This window comes from Uloborus diversus, chromosome 8 (genome assembly GCF_026930045.1).
Source record: "Uloborus diversus isolate 005 chromosome 8, Udiv.v.3.1, whole genome shotgun sequence".
Lineage (NCBI taxonomy): Eukaryota > Metazoa > Arthropoda > Arachnida > Araneae > Uloboridae > Uloborus > Uloborus diversus.
In genome coordinates this window covers 138,078,092-138,090,215 of record NC_072738.1, presented here as the reverse complement: position 1 = coordinate 138,090,215, position 12,124 = coordinate 138,078,092, and the positions used below count along the sequence as shown (strand labels likewise).

At 28.8% G+C, this 12,124-nt stretch overlaps 1 protein-coding gene across 1 annotated transcript in view; it reads left to right on the top strand.

Moving 5' to 3' along the window:
- Positions 1–11,715, top strand: part of LOC129227465 (protein croquemort-like) — a 58,479-nt gene extending 46,764 nt beyond the window's left edge. Inside the window, exons 10-13 of the mRNA XM_054862032.1 lie at positions 998–1,071; positions 4,726–4,780; positions 5,484–5,639; positions 7,023–11,715. Coding sequence (XP_054718007.1) covers positions 998–1,071; positions 4,726–4,780; positions 5,484–5,639; positions 7,023–7,106 — 369 coding nt within the window. The 3' untranslated portion in view covers positions 7,107–11,715. The remainder of the gene's footprint in view (positions 1–997; positions 1,072–4,725; positions 4,781–5,483; positions 5,640–7,022) is intronic.
- Positions 11,716–12,124: the final 409 nt, after the last annotated feature.

The following is a 12,124-nucleotide window of genomic DNA, read 5'->3' as shown; positions in this document are numbered from 1 at the left end:
GGAGATGAACAGAAAACCCCTTTAGAGGCACAGGGAATGGTGCAATCCTTTGTCCAACATCTTTTGTTCTGGAGCTCTTGAAACTCGTTTGAAACCGTTCTGCAACTTGGTAATCCAAATCTTTGATAAGCTTAGTCGTGGTAAATCACTACATTTTGCTACTTCACTAGAGCGTTCTTTTTTCTCTATTATTTATGGCTCATTTTAAAAAATAAAATTTTTGTTATTGTATTAAGACTTTTTTTCAACTTTCATTAAATGTTTCCACTTATTTTTAACTAACTATTGTGACTAATTTTTGGAACATTATTTTGTTATAATTATAACCTATTTATCTTGATTTTTTTCCCTTCTGCTTCGTGGTATCAAGAGTATACTGTATATAAATCCATGAGATTTTTTTTCCTCTTTAAAAAGGACATTCTTGCCCATATTCAGGGGTGATTGTGTTCCGGTATTTTCGGACGTATTTCCGGTATTTTTATGTCCGATTTTTTTTGTTATGCTTTTATCTCCCTACCTCCTCAATTTTTTTAAATTATATAATACTCATCAAACATACCTGCAAGAGCCTTAAGATGGACACCTATCCCTTAAGATGGACAAATAAATGTCAAGGTAATTTGTATAACACCAGCTCAAAAGGAACTTTGTAACCCATTAAAAATTTAATCAAATGTACACACAATATTTTGACTCAGAACTATTTAATACTATGGCAAAGGTGCACTTAAGTAAAAATTACCCCCCCCCCCCCATTCTCGATTTGAAACTTTCAGGTATTTTTTGATGAACTCACAATCTCACCCCTGCATATCCTTTCATGTCTTCAACATGATTAGAATATTTTTTAAAAAATATGCCAATGGGTACTCTCTTGTTATTGGTTGAATTCTGTCTTAAAAATGCCATATAAGCATTATAAGAACTTGCCTTTTAATTTTTCTGCGTGAGATCGAAAAGGAAAAAATAGTATGATTCTTTTTCTATTTTTTAGAAATTGGGTATTCCTGTCAATGTAAACGCTCAGTTGCAAATAAATGTTGCCATTCCTCGATGTGATGGAATACAGTAAGTAATTTAATCAATTATCTTGTGATTTTTACCAACATTTGTTAGTAATTTATAGCTGTAAAAGTTTTTGATAAGAAAATTTTACTAGCTATTATTACCATTTTCAATTCAATTTCTGTTTGGGGAAAGAACTTTTTTAATTGGCTGGTTTTTTTTTTCTTCTAACTTTACGGGTGCTCACCTAGGGGGAGGGGGAGTCATGGCGGAGACTGCGCCATTGAAATTTTTAGGGGGGGGATGGGCCCTTGCCCTTATGGGGGGGTGGACACCCCTGTATAACTTTATTCTACATATATGTGTAATTAATCACAATGTTTTACGAAAAAGTTGGGTTTATTTGTGGCCTTAATAAAAATAGTGGACATTTAAAATGAATAACTCAAACAGTTGATTGCTTAAAACATTAACTATGAAACAAAATGTATCAGTTAATAAGGTTCTACCTCATTTTGGATGAAAATATCTAAAATAGGTACTTGACAAGGGCGCCCATATAGGGGGGCAAGGGAAGCTTGAGTCCCCCTTATAAATGAGAATTTCCTTGCTTTTAGTGCTTTTTTCTTTGCAAAAATGTATAAAAATTTCTTTTCCAGCCATTAATGAATAACAGGGTGGCGACAGATCAGGGAAATCAGGGAAAAGTCAGGGAACTTTATTAATCAGGGAAAAGTCAGGGAAATATCAGGGAATTTTGAAAAAATTACAAAAAATCAGGGAAAATTGATTTTAAGAAGAAAAAAAAATTTTTTTTGCTTTAAAAAATTAAGTGCTCTAACTCCCTACGCACTTTCCGCCAATTATCTGTTCAAAAAAAAAAGTAAAATAAAAATGAGGTGCGATTATACACTGCCGCATATTTGTGCATCTTTTTTCCTCAACGTCTAAAGTATTGAATCTTACTTATTAACCACAGTATGAACTTCCTAAGATTGCTTCTGTGTCTGTTAGGTTGTTTATTTTACCTAGCTCGAAACTTCCCTTTACGCTTTCAATGCTACATAAAATAAACAACCATACAGGCAAAGAGGAAGCCTTCATTAATGCCTTAGCTCCTTTGCCTTTATTCAATTGTCTCGAAGTAATTAGCCTACTGTGATCACGATTTCAAGAAGAAATCTTTGGTTTTTGAATTAATACTATAAAAGCTTAAAAGTTATTACTTCTTTGCGTTTTTCATTTAATTGCTAAAATTGAACTTTCAATAAAAAAAACTTTGTTTTTGCCGTTATACTATTTGTTGTCACCGCAGATTATAAAGGTTTTCTTTTCTTCAAACTTAAGTAATTCTTTAATTTTATAACCAAGTTGTATTCTTCTTTTATATATTTTAAAATTAACTAATTGCTTTTTTCTTCTTTTTTTCTTGCATTTCAAAGTTGTTTATTACAAAAGCAATCTAAGATTTTTTTTCGTTACATACTGAAATCATTTGAAATAGAGTTAACTTGTGTACTTAAGAAAATATCTTAATTTTTTTATTGTTAAAATGCTGTATTCATTCATTAAAACCTATGTTTTTGATTAGAGAAAAACTCCCTATGAATGCATGTCAAATGGTTTCATCTGTTTTGCATAAATATTTCAATTAGTTATATAAGAATAACTACATTACTTCTATTCTTTCACTATTACTTGTTATTCTTGCAACAATTATTATACTGTTTGAAAACTTAGTTCAAAATAATTTCAATTACTTTTTAGTTCTATCATAAATACACATATGTTTTTAAGAGTAATTTTAATAGTTTAATTCTTATGCTAAGTGGTTTCTGGAAGTAAAGTTTTTTTTTTTTTAATTATCTCTAATCTTTCCGTGTAGAAAAATTTAATATCCTGTTTTGTAGGGTTTTTTACCCAAAAAAATTGACTTGATATGTTTTTTTAAAACATTTTATTAAGAAAAGTAGCATCTTTTTAAAATATATCTTTAGTTCAATAACTTTACAAAACTTAAAACGTTTAAAATACTGCATTTTATACAAACATACAATGGATTTCAAGTAGAGCAAAGAAAGAAAAAAATTATTATTGGTAACGTAAATCAGGGAAATTTGGTGAACTTAATCAGGGAAATCAGGGAAAAGTCAGGGAACTTTTTTTCACAGTTCCTGTCGCCACCCTGAATAAGTTATTAAAAATATCAAATTTTAATATCTCTAATCTGTACTGAAATCGGTTTCCATGGGGAAAATTTTTGAGCCCCCCCCCCCCCTCCATAAAATTTTGCATATGGGCGCCCTTGGTACTTGAGTATATAGCAGTGTATTATTTAAATTGTATTTAAAAATTATTTACAGTTAATTTTAATAAAAACTAGGAAACTATCTTGCAAAAAGGTATTACAGTGAAACCTGTAAAGTTGACCACCTTTGTAAGTTGACCACCTGTCTATGTTGACCGCTTTTGTCTGGAACGGAATTAGTCCTATCTTATATAATGAAGGAAAACCTCTGTAACTTGACCACCTCTCTATCTTGACCACTAATGAACACCAAATTTGGTTTGGAGTATTGTAAAAAGCCCTTTGTAAGTTGACCACTTGGTTTATATTTTAAATTTTATTTAGCAAATTATTTTTTTTATTATTATTTTTTTATAGCTTTCCAAGAATATTTTTGATGTCAGACCAGCATTTTACCAACTAAATGAAACAGCAGCATAACTAAACCTCCTTTTGAGTTTGAGTAGATCATCATGGGGTTATAAATGTATATGAGAAAAAAATGAAGCGAAAAATTTGTAATTTTTGATCAGCTATGAATTTTTAGGAACTATTAATATCAAATGAGTAACTTTTCATAAATAATAAGACTTTTTTTTGATCAACTTACTGAAATTTTAAATTTGCATGACACATTATATGTCATTATGGGAAAATAATCTCTAAAAATATTTAAATAACATTTTAAATTATTGTTTCAAAGTAATGCTAAACAATGAAAGTGAGTTGAACAGAAAGAATAAGTGTCAATTAGTCAAAAAATGAATACATGGTGCAAGAAATGACAAAAAAAAAAAAAAATCATAACCCCCTTTATAAGTTGACCACCTGTCTAAGTTGACCACCAAAGTACTGCACCGCAAGTGGTCAACTTACACAGGTTTCACTGTATATGAACTGCATATAGTATTTTTAAGAACTATAATCAGTATGTTTCTAACTCTGTCTTAAATTCTTGCTGCATTGGATTAGAAATATTACAAGTGTTTCATTCAAGTGAGTTTTCATTTTTATGCATTTAAAATTAAATTTTAAGCATTTGCATAAACTAGAAATATACTACACTTGAACTTTCTTCCTTATTATTATTGTTTTCCCACAGTTTAAACACAATGCAAGTCTTTTATTTTATATGCAGTACAACCTCGATTTAATGATTGTCAAGGGACTGGAAAAAAGTCATCGTTAAATCAAGGATATTGTTAAATAGAGGAGCATAGACAGTTAATACAGTCAAATCCGGACCAGTGAAATGTATCATTAAATGGAAAAATCGTTAAATTGTGTATTGTTAAATCGAAGTTATACTGTACTTATATACTTTTAAGTGATGAATTTGGATTACTGCTTTAAAGTTTTCTTTTCTTAAATTATACTTACTTAATGTTTTGTAGTAAAATGTTATTTTATTGTTTCCATTTTTATTGCAGTGCACTTGAGTTCCAGAATGAAACAATATATTATCCTATCATATGGTTCAGTGAGGTAAGCCATTTCACTCACTGGTTAAGTAAATTTGACCTGAAGTATTTCGAAAAAATGAAAGGTTTTTATTTAGTTTGTTTGTTGTGGTGTAGGACTGCAAGTCCTAACATGAGAAAAATTTTCTGATAGTTAAATCTAGAAATTTTTAGTATATGGTTTATTAATCAACTTAGAAAGCTGGAAATTGATTATTCTTTTCATCTCTCAGTAAGCTGTATTTATATTCTTTTTGTAAGCGTGTGCATTCTGAATATTTGCAAAATTATTTCATTTTGATTCTCTTGGTGATAGATTTATTTAGTTTATGAAAATAATTTTTATGCTGACAAATTAAATTACAAAAATTCAGTTGACCTGATCTGACTTGTCATAATATAAAACTTCTTTGAAAATTCACTTTTATTCAGATTTTAATATATTTCAACCACGTATTAAAGCAGATGCTATTTCATTCAGTCTGAAATGGTTTAATATGCAAAGTGCTTTAAACGATTTATCATAGACTTTTGTTTTAGTTTTTCGTGTATAAATAAATGAGAGATTTTTGAAAAAATTTTTTTGCTTTCATCAATTTTTATTCCTAAGGAACTGCAAATGTAGTTTTAAAGAGTTATGTGCAGATTAGTTAATGAACAAACTGCTTCAGTTTGTGCCTTTATTTATTTATTTTTTCGACACTCACGGCATATTTTATTTGTTTCAGTCTGCCTCAATCAGCCTTGAAACAGCAGAAAAGCTCAAATTTGTTACGAAAATGCTACCACAGTATGTTACTATTGGTTGCTTTGTTCTGGTCATTTTTGGAGGCATCATTTTAATTCTCACATTTCATAACACCATTCGTCGATACCGCAAAAAAGTAAGTAAAATGTTTTTTTCCCCTCAAATTTTAAAAATTAGCATTGTAATGTTGTAAATATAAATATGTTGTGCTAGAAGCTACAAAACTCTAAAAAAATACATTACAAATGCCACGATAGGAATGAAAATGATACAAATGTATCATTTTTAATTGGAAAATTGATATAAAGCTATTCAAAAATTGCTTTAACACAGCTGTTTATTTGTTTGTGTTTAAACAAATTGTATAAATTATTAAATAAAGATAATATTCATAAAATTACATTAGTTATTAGCACTAAAATTGTATGTATATATACATATATATATGTGGGCAGGGTGATTCAAAAAGAATGGTGGGATTTCAAACTTTTATATTTCAAGTAACAGTGGTACAGAAACCAATTTTTTTGCCTACTTAAATCATTCTGAAGATGTGTTCAATGTGCCCTCCTCCTGATGCCTGAACAATGTCGCACTGTATTCTAACTCCTGTCTGAAGATGCAAAATTTCTGGAAATTTTGAAACTGAGGAATTAAAAAAAAGTTTTTATTTTTCTGGAAAAATGGAAAACTGATTTTTTAAAAATTAAAATGTATTTTTAGGGTAATACTTTTTGAAAAAAGATGAAAAGTGTTGAATATTTCAAATATATTCAATCCTTATTGTTTTCCTTTCCTATACATAATACTTTTACTATTAGATATAAATTCGCTTTTTTATTTCCTAATTGCCAAATATTCTGACTATTCAAAACACTAAAAATCCACTTTTCAATCATCTGTTAGAATTACAAAGAATTTGGACTCAAAATTCCTATTAAAGTCAAAAGGAAAAAGATATGTACTAAAATAAAATCAGTTAAAACTGCTTAGTACCACTATTTCTTGAATTCTTTGACTCAAAAGCTATAGAACAAAGGGGTGTCTCCATTTTTCATTAAAATAATGAATGTGGTCCTCAGTGAAATGAATCTTTCAAGAACTTAAGAAAGGTTCATTTTGTGAGTATATATGTAAATCTGCTTCTTGAATTATTAGACTTGTTTCTTCAACCTGCTTAAAATTATGCATGCAAACAGGTTATTTTTTAGTACATTTAAAGTTTGTTATCATTTAATAAATAAAATCAATTGAAAATAACCTGAATGTCAGATAAGTTTGGCTCTACTGATTTTAAAATTGGTGCTTCAATACCTTGATTTTTTCATTAAAAAAAGTTTCAATCGGGTGAGCTATATTTTACCACTGTAAATAAAATTATTTCCCATTAATAAGTTAAAATTTATATTTATTCCAGTTATTCTTGAGTAGATTGAGTATTCTTGAGAAAATTATAATTAGGATTAAGGAGTTCTAGTGTATATTTTCATTGTAACATGTTTTTTCCCCCTCTCATTAGCCTCATAAACAAATGGTTTACACAGCTGTTCGATTGGAGAGAGATTCTAAAAATGACAAGCCACCATGTCTTCAGTTGCAGTAACTATGAAATATCATCCATTTTCTATCTTTAAGACTGAACTTTTTATTCACAAGTGCCATTTTATGTTTGTATATAGTTTTTTATATGACTTGTATTTTTATAAAATATAGCTATTGATCATTTCACTTTTGTACTATATGTACATATTACATAGTACAAACATTTTATTGTTACTAAGCAATTGTGTATGATCTGAACGTGTAAATTGTCTGATCGCTTAAGTGATATAAAAAATTCCAAAAATATATGGTGCTCAATTCTTTTCACAATTGCTTGTATGCTTCTAAACATATCAGTCTATGCAAAGTTGAGTTAAGTTAAAGTTTAACTGTGGATGTTTCTTTTTTAAATCTTAGGTTTTAAATGTACTTGCTGTATTAAAATCTGAATGTTATGCATAGTTGTAAAAAAGCAGTTGAAAACTTTGTACTGTGGAATAAGTAAAATGACACAACATGCATAAAATGCAAATAAAAGCAATTTAAAACAGAGTTAAAAACTCGGCAAACAGCTGTTTCGGGGCTGTCAAATTCAAGCCCCTTCATCAGTGCATAAAAAAGAATGAATGGTTTACCAATGCAAACCAAACGACAAATGGATTTTATTTGTACTTTATACACGTCGTGTCATTTTACTTATTATGCATAGTTCAATAAAATAGATATATTTAATGCCCCCTGTTTGTATATAATCTAAGAAAGAGAGAGAGATAGAGAGGTAGAAAATATATTTAATCATTCCTTAGGTTTAATGTCATGCCTAATATTGTATTTACTACTTAAGTTTATTATTATTATCATTATTCAATGTCCTTTTATTTTGCTGTATTAAGTTGCCTCATTTTTGTTTTCCAACGCTATATGTGTATATTTTGATGAAGATTGATTTAGTTTTTGAAATTCTTATTTTTACTTTATTTATGTATTTTGCATTTTTGTCGATAAAGTTTAAGCTTTTTATTTTATTAATAATGAAATTTTGTATGTGTAAATGTCTAATAATTGCTGTACAGAAAATCAAAAGTCAAAAAAAAAAAAAAAAGAAATTGTGCACACATTGTTTTCAAAATATTTTGTCATATTTTACAATTGCTGTGTTTCATGACGATGTTTCGCATTCTAAAATTAAATGTGTTACAGTTTTTCAATTTTCTCTATGTAGTTCAAGGCTAATATTGCTAACTGTCTGAAACCTTGACTCTGTAAATTTTGGAACACAATATTTTTTAGAAATTTGTTGCAAATTATATTAGGCAAAAAAAAAAAAAAAAAAGTTTTTGTTTTTCTTTTAAAAGGAAATATGAATCTTTAGGTTTATGAATCTTTTCCAAAAAATTTTGTAGTGAAAAACTTGATTGGTTTCCGATTGAACATTCATACTAAACTCTGCAATGCGGTTCTTTAATTCAGTAAAAAAAAAGGCTCTTCTCTCTCTCTCTTTTTACATGTGCTCTTTTATTACGTCCAAGAGGTTTTTTTTTTTTTTTAAATGACTGGAGTGTAGATATTCATGCTTGATTTCTGCTTCAAGGAATTTTCATAGAAAAGTGTAAATAACTGATACAACAAAGTACTTTTATGTATTAATGAAATGCATATGCTCAAATTGATTTGCCAAATATATCCATGGTAAACATCAGATTCCAAAAACTTGTTTCAGCCATTTAAAAGTGCTCACAAAGTTGTTTTTAAACAATTTACCTTTTTATAAAATAACTCTAATTAAGAATATTACATTCCAAAATGATAAGAAGAGCTCCTGTTTTTTACTATAATCATCATCAGAATGTTTCAGTCAAGGATGATAATTTTAAGAGCTATCACAATTGGTAGTGCTTGAGATTGAATTATATTCTTGTTTTTTTATAACGTAACACCTTCCCTCAAGTGTTTGATGTGTTATTTGACAATGAAAATTTCCTACTATTTTAAGCCTATTGTGAGATTAACATGAAAGTCAAATAAGGATAAAATCCTGAAGCTATGTTATATGTTTGAAAAGAAATGAAAACAAGTTAATAGACACATTAAATATAAGTTAGTTTACCAAGAGTCTATTCATTTCTTCTTGTCTTTAAGGCAAGTTTTGGGCTGTAAATTCCTGCAACTTTTCCAGCTGTATGAGAAATTTAAAGAAATAGCCTGTACAAAAAAGTACTAAAAATTAATAAAATGACCATTGCAATTTTTCCTGAATTTAGAAATAAGCTCATTACTAAGTAATAATAATCGCTGTAAATAATGTATATGTTTAATGCTTAAATATAAGTAATTTTATGTATGCATAATAAAGTCGAAAAATAGCAATTTATATTGTTATTTATATGCATAACTTTGTTAAGTCCTCTTTCTCGATTGTTACTCCTTCAGCATCACTTCTGTATACAGAATTTTGTAATTTCTTGAAGGTATTTAGTGTTTTAGTATTTTACTACGCTTAAAGATTTGGTACGTGTCATAAGAGTCCGTCCAAGCCATTAGATATGTGCCTTATAATATATATATAATGTTTTGAGAACTTTACAAGAGATATTCGCTAAAAGTATCTGCATTCTCATTTGCTACGCGTTCAACAAAGCCATTTTTGCCAACTGAGTTTTTTAAATTAAAACTCATTTTTTATTTTGTTTCCTGGAAATGGCAACTCTAAGATCACTTTATTCTGTTTATTATTTTTTAGAAATATTCGCTACTCTTATTTAATTGGGATAAATATACAATTTAGGAAAAAGGGTTTTTATTCCTTTTTTTTATCTCCATAACAACATTGAAATTGCTAGGAGAGTATCAGTGTTATCAGTACGACTGCCAAACATAATAATTTTGAAAATATTTTTTAAGCAACTTAGGAAATCCATAGGAGTCCATATCAAGTACGAAACTGCAGTTTCTAGATGATATAACCGGGTTGTCAATATATTGCATGTATACTTGTGAAATTATTTAATAATACCAACTGCTATTTATGCCTTTGTTTTCCCAATTCAGTCATTGAGGAAAATATAATTTATTGTTATTATACTTAATAAAATTAGATCCAAGAATGTATAGTATTAAGAAAAAAATCTTGCTTATTTTCAAAGCAATTAAATGTAGATATTGTACAGAGCAAATGATTTCTTAATTGATATCAAAGAAAGTAGACCCATAATTTGGGGCATTTGGATGGGGGGAGGGGGGGGAGTGTGCATGCATTTTGAATGCAATGTAATTTTGATTAGATTAATTTAGAAATATAATGTATTTTTGCATGTATTTTGTTGTTTTTACCTTCAAAATATTGAATATGTACACTTTGCCCCCACTCCCCCTTTCTCTGCAGAAAACTTGAAAACTGCAGACCTTGAAAGAGAATTAATCATAACTTAAAAACATTAATAACATTCATTGTTGAACAATTGTAAAATACAAAATTTTTCCGAGTCTCTTGTATAATGGTCATGTTTTCCTGAAGTATTTATGTCAACTTTGTGCTCAATTTCTTAAAATTTTCCTTTCTTTGTTGCTTTTGTGAACATATTATAGCTTTGATAGAAATTATGCTCTATTTTTCTTTCTTCCCTTTCTATTCTTTCTTTAACATGGACCCCTGGGGGGTCCATTTGAATCCCTGCTGTTGGAGCCAAAAGTTTTTGAACATCATACAAGTAGGTTATTGATAGGAATCTAAACATTTGTACTCTCTTTTAGTATTACCATGTTCAAATAGTGTTAAGAAATATGAAGCTACAAATAACCACTCCAATCCGAAGCTAAGGCAGAATCGCACACAAACAATTCGGTGGCTACTTGCAGCTTTGTATCTTCATTTTTTGAGGTGGATTCATACAAGGTTTGCAAACTTCTTGTTAGTGTGTAAAAATATTTTTAGCTACCAATGTGAGAATATATTCAGTTTCGAGGTAATTTGCCTACAGCTTGGTTATGGCTGTTCCAGACTGATGAGTCCAAAACAAGGGATGCTGTAACTGAGTTGTCTAGTCATGAAAAGTAGCATAAGAGTTTTAAAATCTTTTTCTTAATTTTTCTAATAGTAATTTAGTAAAACTTTTTAAAAATATGTACAAATATTGTTTATTCAGTTGGTAAATCACAAAACAATAGTGATCATATTTTGGTTTAATTGCTGCTTTAAGAAATTCCTTCAAAGAAAGTTGATTTAGTTGTTAAATATCTGGTCAAAGAAATAGAATAATAGCTTAAATTAAGATACATAAAATGCTTGTAAAATTTTATTAACTGTAAAATATTTATGAAGAGTATTGCATATCTTATTTTAAATTTGTATATGCCAATTTAAAACTTATTGTGAATGGCCATTCAATTATTGTAAACTTTTTAGCCTTAAAAGAAGCATTTACGGTATGTTCTAGTCACAGATTACATATTTAGCTGTATATTTCTTTTGTTTTTGAAACAAATTCACTTTCAGAATATTTTTGTTTATGAATTAGAAAAGTGTTGATTGCTTTTCACAAGATTTTTTAATTATGAGTTAATTATCACCAAATGAAAATACATTGATTGATTTTCTATAATGATTGTTGTTTGTAGCGTATTTTAAGTATTTGTTGAAAAATCTGCGTTATATTAAAAATTTATGAATTTCTGAGTCTGTAGTTTTTCTCCCCTTTGTCTTAGCTTTTTGTGCAAATTAATAAACAGCAAAGTTGTGAAAAACAGCGACTATGAACTGGAAGGCAAAATCTAGCTGGGGAAATAATTTTGCATGGGGTGTAATGGCACTCTCGTGGTGCATCCAGGTTAACAATAAATCTATCACTTATCTCTCATGTTGGGCAACAATGTTTTCATACATTCTGGATGATATGTGAACTGGGATTATGCAATAGTGCTCGCCGGCGACAACAGTGGCACATTTACATAATGTGAAGAAACATGATTTTTAAAAATTTAAAATCAGAATTTAATACTCTTTCTTACCTCAAAATTCACACAAAGACAATTGACATAATAGGTGGAACATAAACGAAACAATCAGCTGTTATTAAAATTCCA